At 41.0% G+C, this 18896-nt stretch overlaps 2 protein-coding genes across 5 annotated transcripts in view; one reads left to right on the forward strand and one right to left on the reverse strand.

Moving 5' to 3' along the window:
• disp1 (dispatched homolog 1) overlaps nucleotides 1-12802 on the forward strand; it is a 32142-nt gene extending 19340 nt beyond the window's left edge. For both annotated transcript variants that reach the window (XM_079473953.1, XM_079473952.1), the window contains exons 2-8: nucleotides 475-1010; nucleotides 7459-7488; nucleotides 7668-7791; nucleotides 8067-8194; nucleotides 8532-8629; nucleotides 8755-8852; nucleotides 8949-12802. In XM_079473953.1, coding sequence (XP_079330079.1) covers nucleotides 517-1010; nucleotides 7459-7488; nucleotides 7668-7791; nucleotides 8067-8194; nucleotides 8532-8629; nucleotides 8755-8852; nucleotides 8949-12461 — 4485 coding nt within the window. In that variant the 5' untranslated portion in view covers nucleotides 475-516 and the 3' untranslated portion in view covers nucleotides 12462-12802. The remainder of the gene's footprint in view (nucleotides 1-474; nucleotides 1011-7458; nucleotides 7489-7667; nucleotides 7792-8066; nucleotides 8195-8531; nucleotides 8630-8754; nucleotides 8853-8948) is intronic.
• A 700-nt stretch (nucleotides 12803-13502) lies between these two features.
• Nucleotides 13503-18583, reverse strand: LOC306905110 (toll-like receptor 5). Of its 3 annotated transcripts, none has more exons than XR_013787694.1 (3): nucleotides 18462-18583; nucleotides 14471-17251; nucleotides 13503-14403 (listed from the first exon to the last, which is right to left on the reverse strand). XR_013787694.1 is itself a non-coding variant. In XM_079475504.1 (2 exons), the coding sequence occupies exon 2, from the start codon at nucleotides 17239-17241 to the stop codon at nucleotides 14605-14607; it is 2637 nt and encodes an 878-aa protein (XP_079331630.1). In that variant the 5' UTR covers nucleotides 17242-17251; nucleotides 18462-18583; the 3' UTR covers nucleotides 13701-14604. The 3 variants fall into 3 exon arrangements, 1 of the variants encoding a protein (XP_079331630.1); XR_013787695.1 differs by having other exon boundaries at nucleotides 13695-14403; nucleotides 14475-17251; nucleotides 18462-18561; XM_079475504.1 differs by having other exon boundaries at nucleotides 13701-17251.
• Nucleotides 18584-18896: the final 313 nt, after the last annotated feature.

Here is an 18896-nt window from a genome sequence, read left to right on the forward strand (position 1 = left end):
GTTTTAGTCATAAGTCATAGTCATAGATTTACTCCGCACAAAGGTTTTGAGGAATGCTTGCTTTGTAACATCTGGGCAAACTTCCAGTATCACAACCTTCCGTTTACCTGGGTTCAATGTTTTCCAAGTGGCATGCGGTGTCGTGCTAAAATATGAATATTGCGCATGCACTTCACACACTGCGATCGTTTCCTGGCCATCAGGGCTGAAATTCAAGCGCACCGTGAAACACAGACTCCTCTGCGGTCTGTAATGTGTTTCAACCTGTTCCTCTCAATCAGACAAATCCTTTGAAATCCACTTTGTGTCGTTACACGCATTGAGAATGATGTCATCGAATCAGTCTACACTCTCAAAGCACATGTTTGTACTTCATAAAGTTTAATAATCAATGGGCGTTATATTGTATATTACGCCATTAATGATGCATCATGGGAGGAGGAGTTAAAACTGTATTTGATTTTGTGTTTGCAGAATAAAACTCAGCGTGCAGTCGGTCCGTGGGCAGGAAGGACCATGGCCCTCAGCGAGGGGTTTGCTGACCTTGGGCCCCTCAGCAATGGGGGATCCCCTATGGTTGCCAACCACCCTGCCACAAACGCCAGTGCAGACACGGATCAGGACCAGGAAGGGTTGCCGTCCAAAATGGAACCCGAACTGCCTGCTGAGCAAACGGAGAGGGCGCAGTGCAGGCAGAACGGTGTGCTCAGAACGAACGGCACCGCACGTCTGTCTTTGTCTGGTTCCTCATGCTCGTCACACGGGACGGATTCACAAAGGTTGGCTGTGCTCCTGCCCAATGCCCTGTCGCCCCCCTGTTGCGTCTGCTGTTCATTACGTCAGCCCGTCCGTTGCAGCGGGAACCACCGAGCTTGTGCCCTCTACCCGAACGCTGTGTCCTCTGCGGCGGTTCACGTTGGCTCGTGCAGCGTGCAGGGCATCCCGTGTTTCTGCATGCAGCATCATTGGCAGGAACATCTTCAGAATCAACCCAACATGGCCACACTGAGGTAAGCGAGGACAACTAACTTACTTAAAATTATTTTTATGTAAAATGTGGGTTGGACACGGCTTAAGACAGTGAGAGTACAGAATGGACGGATACAAAGTGATGATCTTATTAGACTTTTTTTTCAGGAGTATGACTGTTACTTTATCTAAAGCCAGAGATCAAATGAAACCTTATGGAGGTTTTGGAACTATGCATTGATGTTTTTCATGCAGACAGAACTATGTCAAATATCTGTTTGATGTGTAGATCTTGGATTCTACTGGATTAAGTTGACAATAATGTACAAAGACATAGGCACTCACCTCCTGCAAGGTTTTGATCAGCCTTTGAACTGAAAGATGTTCACCCGTCAGAAACTACATATGGTCTGAAGATCAAATGTTTAGGGAAAATGTTTTTCATGATCTTTTTGATCTGAAGGAATATGCTTAAATATCTGAAATTAAAACGCAGGGAAAAAAGTCAGCAGGACGTCAGGTGATATGTGAAGTAATTCAAAATAGTCTTAAAAAGACATTTCAAGGTAGGCCTGTCGCGATAACAACTTTTGGTTTGGCGATTAATTGCATAAAAATTGGAATGTTATATATAATATTTAAAATAAATGAAACCGACACTTCCAGTCCTCATTGTCAATGGTTGATCATAACAACCCGTTATGATCACACGCTCCTTTTTTTTCATATCGTGGTGGGTGGTTTGTGGCTTTGACACCAGTCGATCACTATTCTGAAGTGGCTTTATCCATAAGGATAACACCGTCTAACCCCTTGAGTCTTTTCACCTGCCGATGTTTGCCCTGTGTGTGTGACTATGAGCCCCTCTCTTGACACAGGGAAGCGCTAACAGAGACTGCGCGATCAGATAAAATGTTACTATCATTCATTTTTATGTAACACAATGGCGAAATATTGCATCACCAAAAACCTCCGAAGTCAAGTTTATTAAGCCGATAAATATAAGTCGATATATCGCGACAGGCCTATTTCAGGGTGAGACCTCAAGAAGCTGCTTGATAAAATGACTACACAGAAAATGTTAAACATTGATTTTATAAAAAAAATTTGTCTCAACATAACATTAATAAACTGTAAACCTTTGAACCGTAGTGTTTATTGGACAGTGGAGATTTATTTGCAATCTTATTTTGAGATTTTTGGTCTTGTGCCTGATGAACATAAGTGGTCGTACTTCCAAAAGCCCCAAAATAGCTGTGATGGGGTGTGAGGAAAAGATCAGTGATGTCATGAGAAAGAGAGAATTCTCTTGTCTGATATCAATAGATGCTGTTATTGATGTTGTCAGTGATATATTAGCATCTTTTGATGTGTTGATATTTGCAGATTTTCATGTAGTGACACACAGACAGATGTCTGTTGATCTTTGTCTGAGGAATGATGGATGACGTGTCGTCGTCTGGGGTCATGTGATGTTTAACCCGTTCATTCATGCTCCATTCACCTGTGCATTCCCCCCTCTTTCTTAAATTCTTCATTTGCTCCTTAGCCAGGTGTCAAGTATCTCAAGTAAATCTTAGTATTTGTCACAACGAGCCATGTTCACAACATTGGATGTATGAAGGGACATTTGATTTATTTTGATTTAACCGTGATAGAAGTGTAAAGAATCATGTGAAGCTTCCAGGGGCCTAATGTACAAAATGCACACGTAGCACACAGACTATATTTTTTATAAATCCATAGCCTTGTGTGTATCACAGCTGCAGATCCGGCCTATCAATTATAATCAGGTCGTTTTGACCTCACTTTTGAAGGACACTTAACTCTAAACTTTTAACCTTATGTCGTCTTTACAGGTTTGGAACGACATAAGGAAGGATGAATAATTGATGATAGAACTATTTCTTTTACCTCGATGTAATCCACGTATACGAGTCAATTGATGACTGTTTTCTGTTGTCAATCCCATAATTCCCGTCTCCCGTTCAAACTGAAGCCGTAGTATAATGGGTATGTTTAAAGGAGAACTAAGAGACCTCTGCCCTGCTGTGATGAATGGGTTTTGTGTGTAATGTGAGGTTAGAGATTGATGTGTCTGAGCTGCGGTCTGGTGTGCGGGCATGAATAAGAGGGTTAAGACGAATCTTCACGTATTGCTCAGACCAGGGAACGGGAGAAACCCGGAGAGCCAGTAAAGATGCCCAGTGAAGATCAAAGCCCAACTGATCCCATAAACCACCATCAAAGACTCAACTAAGCAGGACCCTGTCATAACCCCAAATTAGACCGGTGTCTAGCTTTCTTGCTCACGTTTACTAAACAGGCTGAAGACTCCGGGCTGGTGAGGCCACAGCTGGAATTGATCAAATCCATCTGATGTCTTTATATTTGCTGAAGACACAGGTGCACTTGTTATTATTATCCTGCTTTCAACATTTTTTGGGGGGTTCATTTGATCCCTGGTTGGGTGAAATATGGACAAACCAAACTGATGGGTTAAATTAACCCAGAAAATGGCCCAACCATTGGTTTCAAACTCAGCACGAGTTTAATTGGTTTTGATTATATGTTTGTATATTCTGCATTTATTTTTTACATTGTCATTTAGCAGACGCTTTTATCTAAAGCGACTTACAAAGTAGGGGAAGACAATAGAAGCAATTTGTGCAACAATAGAAAAAAAGTGTGGTTTTTAAAGTGTGATTAAAGGGAAAAGCGATTTCAGGAAAATACTACAGAAAATCTGTCTTTAAAAAGTTTAAAAAATGTCTTGAAATGTAAATCTCTCCTCCGTCAAGCAAATTTCCTGTGTTCTCCTTTAATTTCCTCTCTTCCTCAGTCTATTCATGTCTCGTATATTCTCAGTGAATTTGGTTGTACCTGAAGGTTCAGCTTGTGAAGTTTTGTTTCCATGCCGTCTCTATTCGTGGGGTCACACTTTGATGGGGTCATATTTTGATTCTGTATCTTTAAAACAGAAGATGTGTTTAAGAGATCATCATGAATCACTTTGTCACAGAATTGCAAAGACGTATAGATCATGTGTCTGATGTGAAGTAGTGTTTTGCTGAAGCTACATGTGGATGTGGGACATAAACGGTGCGCTGCCCGGGGTGTGCTGCGTTTGGCCCATGTCTAGACATGCTTGATTTCAAAGAGCAGTCACGCTTGCTGTTCACACACACTTCAAGAGTTGAAATCGCTCTCAAGACCTGCGGCAGTGTGCCAGTCATTACACTGGTAACTTCTTAGGTTCTATGCGTTAGTGTTATTTAAGGGTGGGCGAAATGACCAAAACATTTATTTCACGGCAACAATCTCTCATTATAATTCTAAATCTTATACCTAATTTTTCTTAGATTTCCTGAATTTATTTATTACGGTTCATGAATGTTCATCATAGTTATAATGTAGGAAAGTTATGAAAATGTACTAAAGATATCAAATTAAGTTCTGATAATGAGATTTATTATTTATGTATCTTCTGGCTATATCACATGTATACAGTAACAAGTATATCAATGAAGTATGAATATATGCACGAACAATGAGAGTACAGTATTTGACTGGGTTTCATGGGGTCTGTACTGTAGGTCTTCATCTCTCTTTACTCTCTGTTAGATGCGCAGCGAATCTCTGTCTGTAGGTTTGTTTATTCTCGCGTTTGTCTTTTCTGGTGAGTTAGGGTTTGCGGCGTGACACGTCAAAGCGTTCACGCTGTGAGAATCATCACGCATTTCAACGCAAGTCTGCCTCGGCTTGCATAAAGTGGAACTTTATTAAAACCATTAACAGCTTTACAAAACAATCTTGACTTCAGAAATGCGTGAGAATGAGCGCCGGACTGGAGCGGATCACGAAACTACAGACAGGAAGAAGGTCAAAAGACTATATGATTTGTTCATTTGTTGTGGGTGCATTAATTCACATGTTTTTTTCATCATAACTCCCAGCTTGCAGAGCGCCGAGTCAACCACGCCAACTTATTTACATTCCACGGAATAGAAAAATCTCTTACGGTTGACATTTTACTCTGCGTAACGGCATATTCTTCATTCCACCCAGCCCTAGCGTAATCGAATTCAAGTGTTGATAAACTGCTCAGATATCTGAAATTAGTTGAGTAGACAATAATATGATTTTTCAAACAAACTTGTTTTTTCATGACAAAACGAACATTTTACTTAAAAAATATTTTTTTTAAATGGTTTTGGATGAATATGGAAGAAAGATGAGCAAATAACACACAGTATTGAGTTTAATTACACCAGAAGTAACTGTAATTAAATTAGGAAAAGTAATCCCGTACTCTACTTTTTCAAGGAAAACGTAATTAAATTTCAGCAACTAATTACTTAGTAACTAGTTACACCCAACACTGAATGTAACATGTTTTAATTTATTTATTTTTATTTACGACAAAATTCCCATAGTTCCCTAAGTTTCATTTCCTAATTTTGATGAGTTCATTATTATTCTTAAATATAGAAAAATATGAACATGTAATTGTCCAATAACTATATAGATATCGTTATAGTTATTCTGGGTGTGGAAGTTAATACAGCTATTGATTTATTTATTGGTGTGAACGCTCCTTAAAAACGAACCATATAAAACTATAAAGTATCATAATTTTCATAGCGTGCTGTCTTTTACATTTCAGAGCATGTGAGTGTGTGAAGGTTAGGCTGTTGGATACTTGCACCAGCAGGCCGGTAGATAATGAAGACGTTTCTTGGACAGCTTGTGGGTACCCACAGTGTTGAAATCCAGCTTTCATGCCTGGAATCCATATATCCATGTATGTCAAGCCAAAGAATGCGGAGATATCAGTAATTGAGCCCTGACCTCAGAGCACATATGGATTGAACCGTCTCCGTTTCAGACTTGAGTAGATGCATGTGTGCACATCATTCAAATGTGCGCCTTTGGCCTGTCGGCCTTTAATGCATTTCAATTATCTCTTGATTTAAAGCGACAGTGCACTAAATAAATTCCATAAAAACATTATACGTTTGCTTTAGGCTTAAGAGAATCTGTACATGTGGATCTTCCAGAGCTTGAACATGTCTAGGTCTTAAAATAAATAATTGAACACAAGGGTGAAAAGTAGACTTGTTTTCTCCAGAAAGATAAATGTCGACTGAATTCAGAAAATATTGATACCGGTGAATATGTACAAATGTACGTTTGCACGTTTGCTCAGCTAACCGCTCACTCCATATAGCTGTTATGTCGTTTAATCTCACCGGCCATTATATTTTTATGAATTAACCTCCTGGTCCATAAACATTTCAGTTCATAACGTCATGTTTTAAAGATTACCGCACTGCCATCTGTTTGTTTTGTGTTTAAAACATTATCCTATAGGTTTATAGGCATGTTTGCGTTGAACATAATAAAATAAATACAGAAAAAACTCTTGAGATGCGTTGATGAAAGGCTGTGCTTACGTGAAACAATCCTTCCAGATATCTCATACAGTAAATGTGTTTCTCATCTTACATAAATCACACGTCTCTGGATTCAAACGTGGATTGTTTTCTGATGGCACACTTTATAAATCACACATTGTCCCGCCCCCCCCCCCCCCCTTCAGTCTCTCTGTGTTTCTACAGGAAGTGGAGGAAATCTGGTCCTGGTTATTTGCTTTCGGCTTGGTTTATTTGATTATGGTGTGTCTGCATGTACTTTTCTCTTGATTGTACTAAAGGATGTTCATCTCTCTGTTTTTTGAAGCCTAATGGGACTCACCTTATATAGAATATGCAGATGCTTCAAAGCCCGTGACCTCACAACATCTGCTTGTTGTATTAACGTGTCCGCTGAACTTTGAAAGGGATTTACGGTCTCTCTAGAAGTCGCCCCGCGGTGCAAAAGTCTTGCCAGTGGCTTTTGTTCATCTTTGCCTCAGCAACCTCTAATTATAGCATTCCATGGATTCCCCTTTAAGACGAAGAAGAAAATTGCAGCCACCTATTGGCCCTGTGACCCCGACGCTCCTATAACACTTCAGTGTTAAACTCTTAAGCCCACTTTACACAAAGTAAACCATAACTATAAAAATAACTGTATTACGGACGTTAACATTACGTTTATTCTAAGCGCACGTGGCAGTTTCACATTTTAGATTCATGTGGATTTTGATTGTCGATGTGTTATGATTGGTTAGCTTTGAACGTTAAACCAAATAAATCGTTCCTCTGTTTTGTTATTGTTGTGGTGAGAACAATGTACGTTTCTCTTAAATTTAAAACAACTTTTTGTAGTTATCGTACTTATCCTTGATGTGAACGGACCTTTACACTTCACTTTGAATGAATTATTATGAAAGCAATTTACTTGTATGCAAATTAATATTACAAACTTAATTAAGTTGAAGCAAAAGAGTTGCTTTAAAACATCACGTCTCTCCACACAGGTAGTGTTTATCAAATGTTTGCTTCTTGAATCCAATCTGATCTGTTTTATTTCTCTGCGTTTCAGCCCCCCAAGGCCGTTTCGCTTTCCCAGAAGGTAAGACTGCTATTTCTATCCCTGCTAAATTCTTCTTTTGTTTAGGAAGAGGGCTTCTGTTGCTTTGTTCCCCAAAACGAATTTAGCGCTTTGAAGTTATTTTTCTTAATAAATGAGATGATGCTAGTACATACAGAGTTTCATTTGCGTTTGATGTAAGAACCATTTTTGTGTTGCAGTTATGCTGAGCTCATTGCTGATTGGCCGGTGGTGGTGTTGGGTGTGTGTACTGTGTTCATTGTTGTTTGTGCTTTGGTCGGTATCCTTGTACCCGACCTGCCTGACTTCTCAAACCCTCTGCAGGTAAAGGCACATTTTCCATCACATCAGAAATAACAACCCTATCCTAGAAGCGATTTAATATCATAGGCGTCATCATATTGACTTTTTTCCTCGTACAGAAATTATCAAACTATCCAAACACCTGACACATAGAACTCAATAAATTCTAGTCCCGCCCAACGTTTTAGTTAGGTTGATCATCCTGTTTCCCTGTAAAATATGTCACATTGTGACAACATTGTCTTATGTTGACTTAAAGCAACATCTATAAAGTCTGTTATCATTTTTCTTATCAGGGATTTGAACCAAGGGGCACCGCAATAGGCCAGCGACTGGTAACATGGAACAACATGGTGAAAAACACGGGCTATAAAGCGACTCTGGCCAACTATCCCTTTAAATACGCAGACGAGCAGGCCAAAAGGTAACAGAGTTCACTTCTTATCTGATAACCAGATTTCCTGCATCTGTATTCACCCTGAAAAACACTCGCTGAGCCAAATCTGGATTTGGGCTCATGCAAGGTCAAACTGTATTTAAGAGTTTGTTGTAAACTAGCCCGGTAATGAGACCTGTGTTAGCTGTATCATGTCTGATCCATAAATAAATCAATGTATAAATGTGGCAATAACCGCAAGATAACGTCTGTAAAGAGTTTAGTAGGAACTCCATGCTTTATTCAACACGGGGTTCAGAGAGTACTCGTGACAATAAGGTTTTAGTCTGTTTCTTGATTTTCAAGTACTTGTTTTGTGTTTCAGCCAACAAGATGATCGCTGGTCAGAAGACCACTTTGATCGAAAGAAAAGACAAGCCGAGTGGGATTTCAGTAAAGACAGTTTCTTCTGTGATGTACCAGGTATGCCGTGTATCTGTCAAATGCATCACCTATACACAAACGAGACAAGCTCAAAACTGCCACCTGGAGGACAATGAAGGAACGCTTGGACATTGGTTTAATCTGCAGTTGTTGTTTCCCAACAGGTGACAGCTATTCCAGAATCGTTTTTGCCTCTGCAGAGGGGAAGAACTTGTGGAATATACAAGCAATCAAATCCATGTGCAATTTTGACAATACACGGGTATGTACACCTGAACAAGAAGCATTAAAACGCATGCAGACGATCTTAGGAAACGTCTGTGCTGGTCTTTCACTATCTTTATGTCTGTCTCTTTAGATTCGTTCTCATCCTCAATATTTGGATTTGTGTCAGCGCACCACTGCCGCGTCCTGCTGTCCCAGCTGGACACTTGGGAACTACATAGCTGTCCTGACGAACAAGTCATCTTGCCTAAAGATCACAGAGCGAGATGTTTCCCATACCCTAAAGACTCTACGGTCCTGCGCTAAGTATTACCTCAATGGCACCCTGGGCCCTGAGTGCTGGGACATGAACACACGCAAAAAGGACCTCAAGTGTGCCAACGTTCCTCGAAAATGCACAAAGTACAACGCTGTGTATCAGATTTTTCACTTTCTTGTGGACAAAGACTTCCTGAACCCAAAGAACACGGACTCCCTTTCACCCAATCTGAAATACAGCATGCTGTTCTCTCCAACCGAGAAAGGGGAGACGATGATGAACATTTACTTGGACCACTTTGAGAACTGGAACACCTCGGACGGGATCACAACGGTTACAGGAATCGAGTTTGGCATCAAACACAACTTGTTTCAGGACTACCTGCTGACAGACACCATGTATCCCATCATAGCTATTTTGATCGTGTTAGTGGTCATGTGTGTCTACACGAGATCCATATTTATCACCCTGATGACCATGTTTGCCATCATCAGTTCACTCATCGTCTCGTACTTCCTGTACCGTGTGGTCTTCAGCTTCGACTTCTTCCCTTTCATGAATCTCACGGCACTCATCATACTGGTGGGAATCGGTGCCGATGACGCATTCGTGCTCTGTGACGTCTGGAACTACACGAAGTTTGACAAGCCCAATTCGGAACTCTCCGAAACGGTCAGCGTCACTCTGCAGCACGCAGCGCTCTCCATGTTTGTCACCAGCTTCACCACTGCTGCCGCCTTCTATGCCAACTACGTGAGCAACATCACTGCCATCCGCTGCTTCGGCGTTTACGCCGGGACCGCTATTTTAGTTAACTACATACTGATGGTCACCTGGCTGCCGGCTGTGGTCGTCCTGCATGAGCGATACCTGGTCAACCTGTTCACATGCTCGAGATCACAACACCACCAGGCGAGTGGCACCGTGAAGTTTTGGACAAGCCTGTGCCAAATGGTCAACAGATGTCTTCTTGGTCTTTCTGAGGCCTCGCGGATATTCTTTGAAAAAGTGTTGCCCTGCATCGTGATCAAGTTGCGCTACTTGTGGCTCCTGTGGTTTTTGGCCTTGACAGTGGGCGGGGTATACGTTGTTTGCGTGAACCCGAAGATGAAGCTGCCTTCTCTCGAACTGTCAGAATTTCAGGTGTTTCGCTCCTCCCACCCTTTCGAACGCTACGACGCCGAATACAAAAAGCTCTTCATGTTCGAACGAGTCAACCACGGCGAAGACCTTCACATGCCGATCACCATCATTTGGGGAGTCACTCCGATTGACAACGGAGATCCCCTGAACCCCAAAAACAAGGGTAAACTAACCCTTGATACAACCTTCAACATCGCAAGTCCCGCTAGCCAGGTTTGGATTCTCAACTTTTGCCAGAAGCTCAGGAACCAAAGCTTTGTGTTTCAGTCTGAGGAGCAGGATTTTACCAGCTGCTTCATGGAGACGTTCAAGCAGTGGATGGAGAACCAGGACTGCGATGACGCTCCGGTTTATCCCTGCTGTAGTCAGTCCACGTTCCCATACAGGCAAGACGTCTTTGAATTGTGCATCAAAAGGGCCATCATGGAGCTTGACAGAAGCACCATCTACCACCTTGACAGCAAAACACCAGGGCCAAGGTTTGACATCAATGACACCATCAGAGCGATCGTGTTGGAGTTTCAAAGCACCTACCATTTCACCCTGGCGTACGAGAAAATGCATCAGTTCTACAAGGAGGTGGATTTGTGGATTGAGGAAGAGCTGAGAGAAGCACCCGAAGGACTTAGCTACGGCTGGTTTGTAAGCAATCTGGAGTTCTATGACCTACAGGACAGCCTGTCGGGTGGTACTCTCATCGCTATGGCGCTCTCTGTGGTGGTGGCCTTCAGTGTCATGCTTCTGACCACGTGGAACATTGTCATCAGCCTCTACGCCATCATCTCCATAGCTGGGACCATATTTGTCACGGTTGGATCTCTGGTGCTGTTGGGTTGGGAACTGAATGTGCTCGAGTCAGTGACGATCTCGGTCGCCGTTGGGCTATCGGTGGATTTCGCCGTGCATTATGGAGTAGCGTACCGCCTCGCTCCAGAACCGGACAGAGAGGGGAAGGTGATTTTCTCTCTGAGCAGAATGGGCTCTGCCATAGCCATGGCAGCAATCACGACCTTCGTGGCCGGTGCGATGATGATGCCCTCCACGGTTCTGGCTTACACTCAACTTGGCACCTTTCTGATGCTCATCATGTGTATTAGTTGGGCTTTCGCAACGTTTTTCTTTCAGTGCATGTGTCGCTGCCTGGGACCTCAGGGTACCTGCGGACAGATTCCTTTGCCAAAGAAACTCCGCTGCTATGCTCTCGCAGACTGCACGCCTGAAACCCAGTCTAATCACGCTCAAGGTAAACTTAACAAGCACTCCGTGCATAACGCAAGAGGAGAGGGCGAACACGAACACTATGAGCTTGAGCCCTTGGCGTTAAATGTCAGAAATAAGGAGAATGCCTCTGATGAGGAACAGCAGGGATGCATGCAGTTGCATAATGGGATCGTTTCTCATCACAGTAATATGTGCACAGCTGACGCTGACCCACGAGAACCAGTTTCTGAGAATGCATTACCAGGAGCGGAAATCTTACATCATCATCAGTACACTTACGGTGCGGGGTGCTCCTGTGGGCCACAGTATGCACGAGACGGACATAGGACTCTGTGCCATCCCTGCAGTCAGTCTGGTGGAAGCCCGTGCATTGCTAAACAGTTGACTTTGACAAATCACTTACCTGCGGAACACAACCTTCAGTGCACACTAGATAGGACGCACACCCCTGCTGATTGTTTTGTAAACTCTGGTCACTTTCATCATTGCACGGCGAGCCAAACATCAAGGGCGTCCACACACAGATGTTTCCCCGGGGGTTACAGCATGCATGCGGTGCACCTTCTGCATCAGGCTCCGTTGTCTGATGCAGTGCAGGACGAGTCCCATATCAGTGCGTGTGGTCCCAGTTTATCACAACCAGAAGGCTTCAATTTTCAAATTCACAATCACGGTCCAGATGTTCAGTGCTGTGCAGCTACAACTACAGACTGTACTGTACAGAAGACAGGGAACCACAAACAAAATTACCAGACACCTCAAAACATAGCACAGAACCATACGAAGTCAAAAGTAAATGGCACTTGTGTTGCGTTACAGGGCCCTAAAGAGCCTGAAGAAAGTGCCAAAAGAAAACAGACTAACAAAGACAGTAATGAAAAGAGAGAGTCTGTCTCTCCCAAAAAATATATCTGTTTTAAAAAGACTGCCAAACCAACGTGCAATTCTGTCGAGTTAAAGTCAAGAACCAGCATGCCGACTATTGCCATTCATTCAAAAGCCTCAACCGAGAGTTTATGCTAATATTTAAAAAATATAACAGCATATTACTCTTGTGGAGATTTATATATGATAAATCTTGAGGTGTAATGACCATTTATTAATCATGTCTATATGAAAAAAGCATAATTTTCACCCGCTGGCTGGTGTTTGTGTGACGTCTGTGTATTTCGGATGTTTTTCTAAAGGCCGTTAATTTTGCATAAGGATCAGACACATTATCAGAGTTTATTTTTCTGCACATTTCATATGAACGTGTATATATATATATATATATATATCTGTGTGTGTTGTGTATGTATTTAAGTCATGCACTTTTTTTGTTTTGAATGTTTTGCCTATAAAGTTTTAATTAATTTACTATCTCCGGTAGTTCTGTCATGTTTTTCAAGGCTGATGGTAATATACGATCTGCTTTTCTTGCTTAGAAAACCCGCTTCCTTTTGCAGTGAGCAAATAGTTCCTTTAACCTCTATTATTGGTCAAATAAATCCAGTGTTTCCTGTATTAATGTATGGAATGATGCTTGAGGGGTTTCTCCTGATGTCCCTTACAGACGTGCTTGTCATTGCTCAGTCATCATTACACACAGACTATATCAGTGAATGACAAGTGTTAAAACTGTTTTTACTTTCCAAACAACACTGAATTTGCACCCCGGGTCGTGTCTGTGAGGTTATTGGTGTGTGTGTCAGTACTACTACAGTAATGATTAATACATTTATGTATTTTATCTGTATTATAACATCTATTGGCTGGCATTTAATAATTTTCTTGTAATAATTAAAATTTATTGTGTAAAGCAATTTATTGTAACAGCAAACAAACATATTTTATATTAACTTTAGCATTATTGAACTTTAAGGAGTGGAGACCCGTTCAGGGCTTAAGACTATCAAATGTTAGAGCTGTTTAAACTGAAAATAGACTTGTTTTAAAATAATTCGCTGCCATTGTTTTGTCACAATTTAAAGGACACATGTAATGTTTTTTGTAAGGCCTTATAAAAAAAGCCTAAAATGTCTAACAAAGGCCTAGCACTGGTTTAATCTGATCCCTGTCTGGGAAACCGCCCCTCCGATTTATCTTTAAAAGTTTACACTTTAAGGTTGTATTTGTTGACAATAGTAAATGTATGAACTATCTTGAGCAGGTATTCATCTTTGTTCGAGTTCATAGTGCGTGCGGTATGTAATGTTAACACTTTTGATTTCAGAAATGTGAATGCTAAATTAACAAGAATTGAGATTCATGAGTGCTGTACAAGTATTATTTATTGTTAGTTTATGTTGGCTTATGCATTAACAAATACAACCTTAAATGTAATAATTTATGAAAAATACAGCGTCTCGAATAAAGCCAGCTAGGTCTGTGTGCAAAGTTGTCTGTCTTTAGAAATGATAGAAAGGTGCTGTAATTAGTATTAGTGTTTACGTGTGGAATTTAAGAGATTATCAAATATGAAATACATTTTATATACATTCATATTACAAAGACTGTCAACAGAGCTCAAATCAATAGAAATCTTCAAAGGCCAGGAGCAAACAGAGATGTGGGGATATTTAGAAAATTAAAGTCAAATAAAAGTAGCTCTCCATATTTAGAGAGTGAAATGTCGCTTTGGTCACATTTAATTAAATCTTCCAAACAGTGTTTAAGATGTTAGCTTAAGAGCAACTGTGCTTGTATCATGTTTGCATTTCGATTTCTAACAGATGGAAAGATTTGTCATGATAACAACACTGTTAGATGAGCGGAAAAACAAACTTGTTTGAGTCACAACAATGAATCGCTGTGCAAACGTTCAGACCTTTTGTCCCCGAACAGTAAAAGGGTAGCTGTTAAAGGAATAGTTCACCCCAAAATGAAAATTCTCCCCCCCAGGTTGTTTCAAACCTGTATACATTTCTTTGTTTAGCAAAACACAAAGGACGATATTTTGAAGAATGTCAGTAACCAAACAGATCTCATCCCCCATTGACTGCCATTGTAGTGAAAATGAATACTATGGGGGATGAGATCTGTTCGCTTACTGACATCTTCTTTTGTGTTGAGTAGAACAAAGACATTTATAAAGGGGTATGGAACAATCTAAGGGTGAGCAAATGATTTTTAGGTGAACTGTCCCTTTAACACTCTTCCTCCGGTCAGGTGTTGAATGCTATAATCAAACTGCAGTGTCTTCATGCACATGAGTTGCTTCAGTCTGTCTCCCATCCGTTCGTTTCACTTTCCTGTCTTTTCTGATGTTGTGTATAAGCTGCTCATAAAACCACTGTAAATCCTGACTGTCATCAGGCCACTCGAGGAATCTTCTGTTCTCAATGTAGGTTCTTAGCTGTTGGTATTTGAGTAACCTGTACGGGGGGATGTTTCCTACCACCAACACCAGCAGAATGTCATTCAGCTCCACTAACATCCGGCACTGCGCCAGGGTGAAGGTTTCCAAACACCAGCCGTCCTTCAAGAAGCGCTCCGACACCACACAGAGTGTTTTCCGACTGTTTTGAATAGCGTTCCTCATGTTGGTAAGATGGTCCTCTCCGGGGATGAAGTCTCGCTCCTCAAAGCAGCAGTGAAGGACGTTCTGATCAGAGAACTGCGAGTCCAGTTGCTTCAACAGCGCTTTCTCCACCCACTTTATATCACCGGAACTGAAGCAGATATACACGTCATACAGGAATCCATCCGCTTCGGGATCCATCAGGTTACATTTTTCATCTACAAGCTTTGTTGTGAGTCTTTTGTAAATCTCAAAGACGTAACCACGGCAACGGATGTAAATGATGGTGATGGTGGTGAGTAACACGGCGAATGCCGTACAGAAAATAAAAAGCACACATCTCAGCTTTTCAACTTCCTTCTCGTCCTCTTCATCTTCACATTGTATGCTGGAACTCAAAACGGGAATCATGTGCTGATCTTCAGGACTGGCACACGTCACGTCTTCAGCAGGATGTACGAGGATGGTTCTAGACTCATTTAACCACATCTGAAAGTCCTTCAGGTTACAGTCGCATCTGAACTGGTTTTGTAGCAGACTGAGATGCGTGAGGGAACTAAAGAGATGTGGATCCACTGAATAAATGGAATTATATTCCAGATTGAGTATTTGAAGACTTTTGGGGAGTGTACCATCGGGAAGGTACTTTAAAGAGTTGAAGGACAAATCTAGAAAGGTCAGAGATGTAAGATCCTTAAAGATGTTTTTAGGGAGGGATTGTAATAAATTGGACCTCAGAGAGAGCTGTTGTAACTGGCGAAGATGCTTGAACACGTCTAAACAGTTTCCACGTGACCAGAAAAACTCCATACTTGTTGTTCCAAGATCAAGGATTTGGAGTTTGTGTGAAAGCACTGTGTGAGGCTGATCATAACAATCCACTAACCCGTTGTTTTGGAGATTGATTTCCAGCATTTCAGGAAATCCCTCTAGGATTGCATAGAACGTTGTCATGGAATACAGTCTATTGGAATTCATGTCAAGGGTTGTGAGGTTTCTAGCAATGATGTGTAAATCGTGGGGTAAAACAGTAATTTTGTTGTCACCTAAATAGAGCTTCTCTAGGCCTGGTAGGGTTGCAAATGCATGAACAGATTTGAGAACGTTTCCTGTTAAACAGAGGTTTTTCAGATTTGAAAGTCCTTGAAATGATCCGTGTCCGAGAATCCATATATGATTGTAGGACACATCGAGCAATTGAAGTTTAGGTAGATTCTTAAAGGTTTCACTGTCAACGACTCCCAAGAAGTTTCTGGACAGGTTTAGCGTTCTTGCATTTGTCACACCCAAAAATGCATTGTTTTCAATCTTATTGATCTGATTTTGTGCTAATGTCATTTGTTCTAGATGTGACAAAGATCCGAACAGTGAATACGACAGAGCAAAGATACTTGATCTAGACAGATCCAAATCCTTCAAACCACTTTCCCGAAGTCCTCTGAATGTGAATCTGTCTGGATCTTCTGAACTGTTAAAACCAGAAGATCTGCCGATGCTGCGGTCACTGAGAACAAGAGTTTGGATTTTGGTTCCAGTGATGGCGTCAAAGAATCTCTTGGCCATGTTCACTTCAAATCCGTTTTTAGAGAGGTCCAGTGTACCTATGGACATGTTCTTCAACGGGTTTCCACACTTGTCCCATCCTGACCAGTACTGATTCATGTCCTGTAGTTTCATAGAGGACAAGATTAAATGTGTGAAATGTTTGCCCTGAAAGTTCAGCAGGTCTTCCTCGCAGATGCTCTTCACTTTTGTGCCAGACAGATCCAGAATGTTCAAACTTCTCATGTTTATAAAGAAAGGTGCCGGACGGATTCTCTCGATGTTGTTTTCACGCAGCACAAGCTTCTGGAGAGACACCAGCGGTTTGAGGACGTCGCCGGACAGAACGGAGTCATCTAAACTACACTGTGTGAGGGTGAGAATTTTCAGATGATGTAATCCATTAAAGGCCTCTGTCTCTATCTGCAGCATGTGGTTGTAATCCATCTGAAGTGACGTTAGATTTGAGAGTCTTCTGAATGAATTGTTTCTGATAGTGAGTCTTGCTGTTTGATGCTTTAGTATGAGTACTTGTAGACTGCCAAGGTGAGAAAAGGATGTTTCATTGAGTTGTGGTATAGTGTTGTTGCTCAGATCCACATACGTGGCGTACATCGGCAGATCAGGCACTTGTTGAAGACCTCGACCTGTGCAGTGAATCTCTGAGCTATCAGTTAAACACACTGAGGTGCATTTTACAATCGGAAGGCTGATGTATAATACGAGTATGGTCAGGGATGATTTTTGTCTTGCTGTCATTCTGAGAGTTCTGTGAAAAAACACACACACAAACAGAAATATTTTTAAATTATAAAATAAATGTTATTTATTTATATTATGTAGGTTGTGTTCGTAACTGTTTCTAAATCAAACAGACTCGGACAAAGTGGTAATTTTTTGTAAATGAACCATGCTTTTATTATAGTAAAAGTAACCATTTGTTAGTGGATTGAATGCTATTTGTATAACCACAGTTTTCCACAGATATCATTGTTAAACTGTTATTCATTTGAGACCATGTTGCATTTTTGTTTCTAGTTTTGTAGTTCAAGTTCCTGTGAACCGGAAATTTGTGATCTTTTTACATCCGTATTTTGACGCATTTCCGAGCGAAATTTAATTTCTGACGAGAGAAGTAGTGGGCGTGGCTTCCGTCTTTCTCAGCGATTTGATTGGATGTATAAAAACAGCCGGTGTATTTTGAAATCGAACTGGCAGCAGATTGACAGTAGAAGGGGAGGAGTTAACGGTTGCTCCGCCCAAACTCTAACATACGTCATTTTAGATGGATAGACATTACAGGAAGGAAGTGCCTTTTCAGATTTTAATTGAAGATAATGAGGACAATCGAATTAGAAAAAGAGAAGGACACACATTGATCAACTATTTACAATAAACGCAGCAATATTTCATGAAAAAATTCGCGTTGTTATTTTCATTTCACTGGGACTTTAAACTAAGATTGCTGTATAGAAAAGCCATATTCATTTTCGTCATAAATTCATCTTTGACTTGTCTCTGTCTTTCACCTAAAAACGCAAATTTAGCTCAGTATGAAAACACGGAACTAAATGTAAGGATTTTAAAACGAAAGCCTACGAAATATATGGTTACTAAAGCAAACCCATTTTGTTACCGTGGTTTTCGTTTTATTTTGAGTAAAACAAAACGTTAAGATTAATGTTAATACTGGTTAGATAGAACGAAGGCAGCTTTCGTGATCATAGTAGGTTTTCTTAAATATTTACTGCACCAAAACGTCGAAGTTAACCTGTTATAAACTGTTACGTTGCGCAGACACATCGGCGCATGACATCACGTGTCGCGAGATCTGTAATGTGCTTTCGCAAAGCTCTCGCGATACTTAGACGTTGTAGACCGGTCAGTTGAATATGCGCAGCGCATGCTCTACAGATTCAGTCATTTGTAACACAGTTCGAGTCTAATGATAATAATCGAGCGATAGTTTAGTGTCTTACCGCTTCGGTCATGAATCCATACAGTAAGATGACGTGTTAAGGTAAAGTATCCGAACAGAAACTCCCTTCATCTCCTCAGTGTTTCCTCACGGTGTTGTGAAATAGGAAACACTTGTATCACTTCTTTCCGGTCAGAGTTTCCTCAGATCATTGAACTAACGTTCAGGAAACTCCTGTAAACATCTGTTCAAATTATTTACTGCGATTATAAAATGGATTTTAATGTATTCAGACTTTCGTGATTTTAACAATCTGTGTGCAGCCGTACCCTACTGAACGATTTACTGTAGTTTTTATTTTTACCCCACATAAAATCAATGTAGCACACATATGGATTGGATTGGATTCAATTTATTGTCATTACACACATACAAGTACAGTGCAACGAAATGTATTGTGGGTATTTACTATAGTAAGCTCTAGAAATGGTTGTTT

The sequence above is a fragment of the Barbatula barbatula genome (assembly GCF_947034865.1).
Source record: "Barbatula barbatula genome assembly, chromosome: 15".
Taxonomy (NCBI): Eukaryota; Metazoa; Chordata; class Actinopteri; order Cypriniformes; family Nemacheilidae; genus Barbatula; species Barbatula barbatula.

Coding starts and splice junctions, on each gene's coding strand:
- LOC306905110 (XM_079475504.1), bottom strand. CDS start 17,241: ATGACAGCAAGACAAAAATCATCCCTGACCATACTCGTATTATACATC.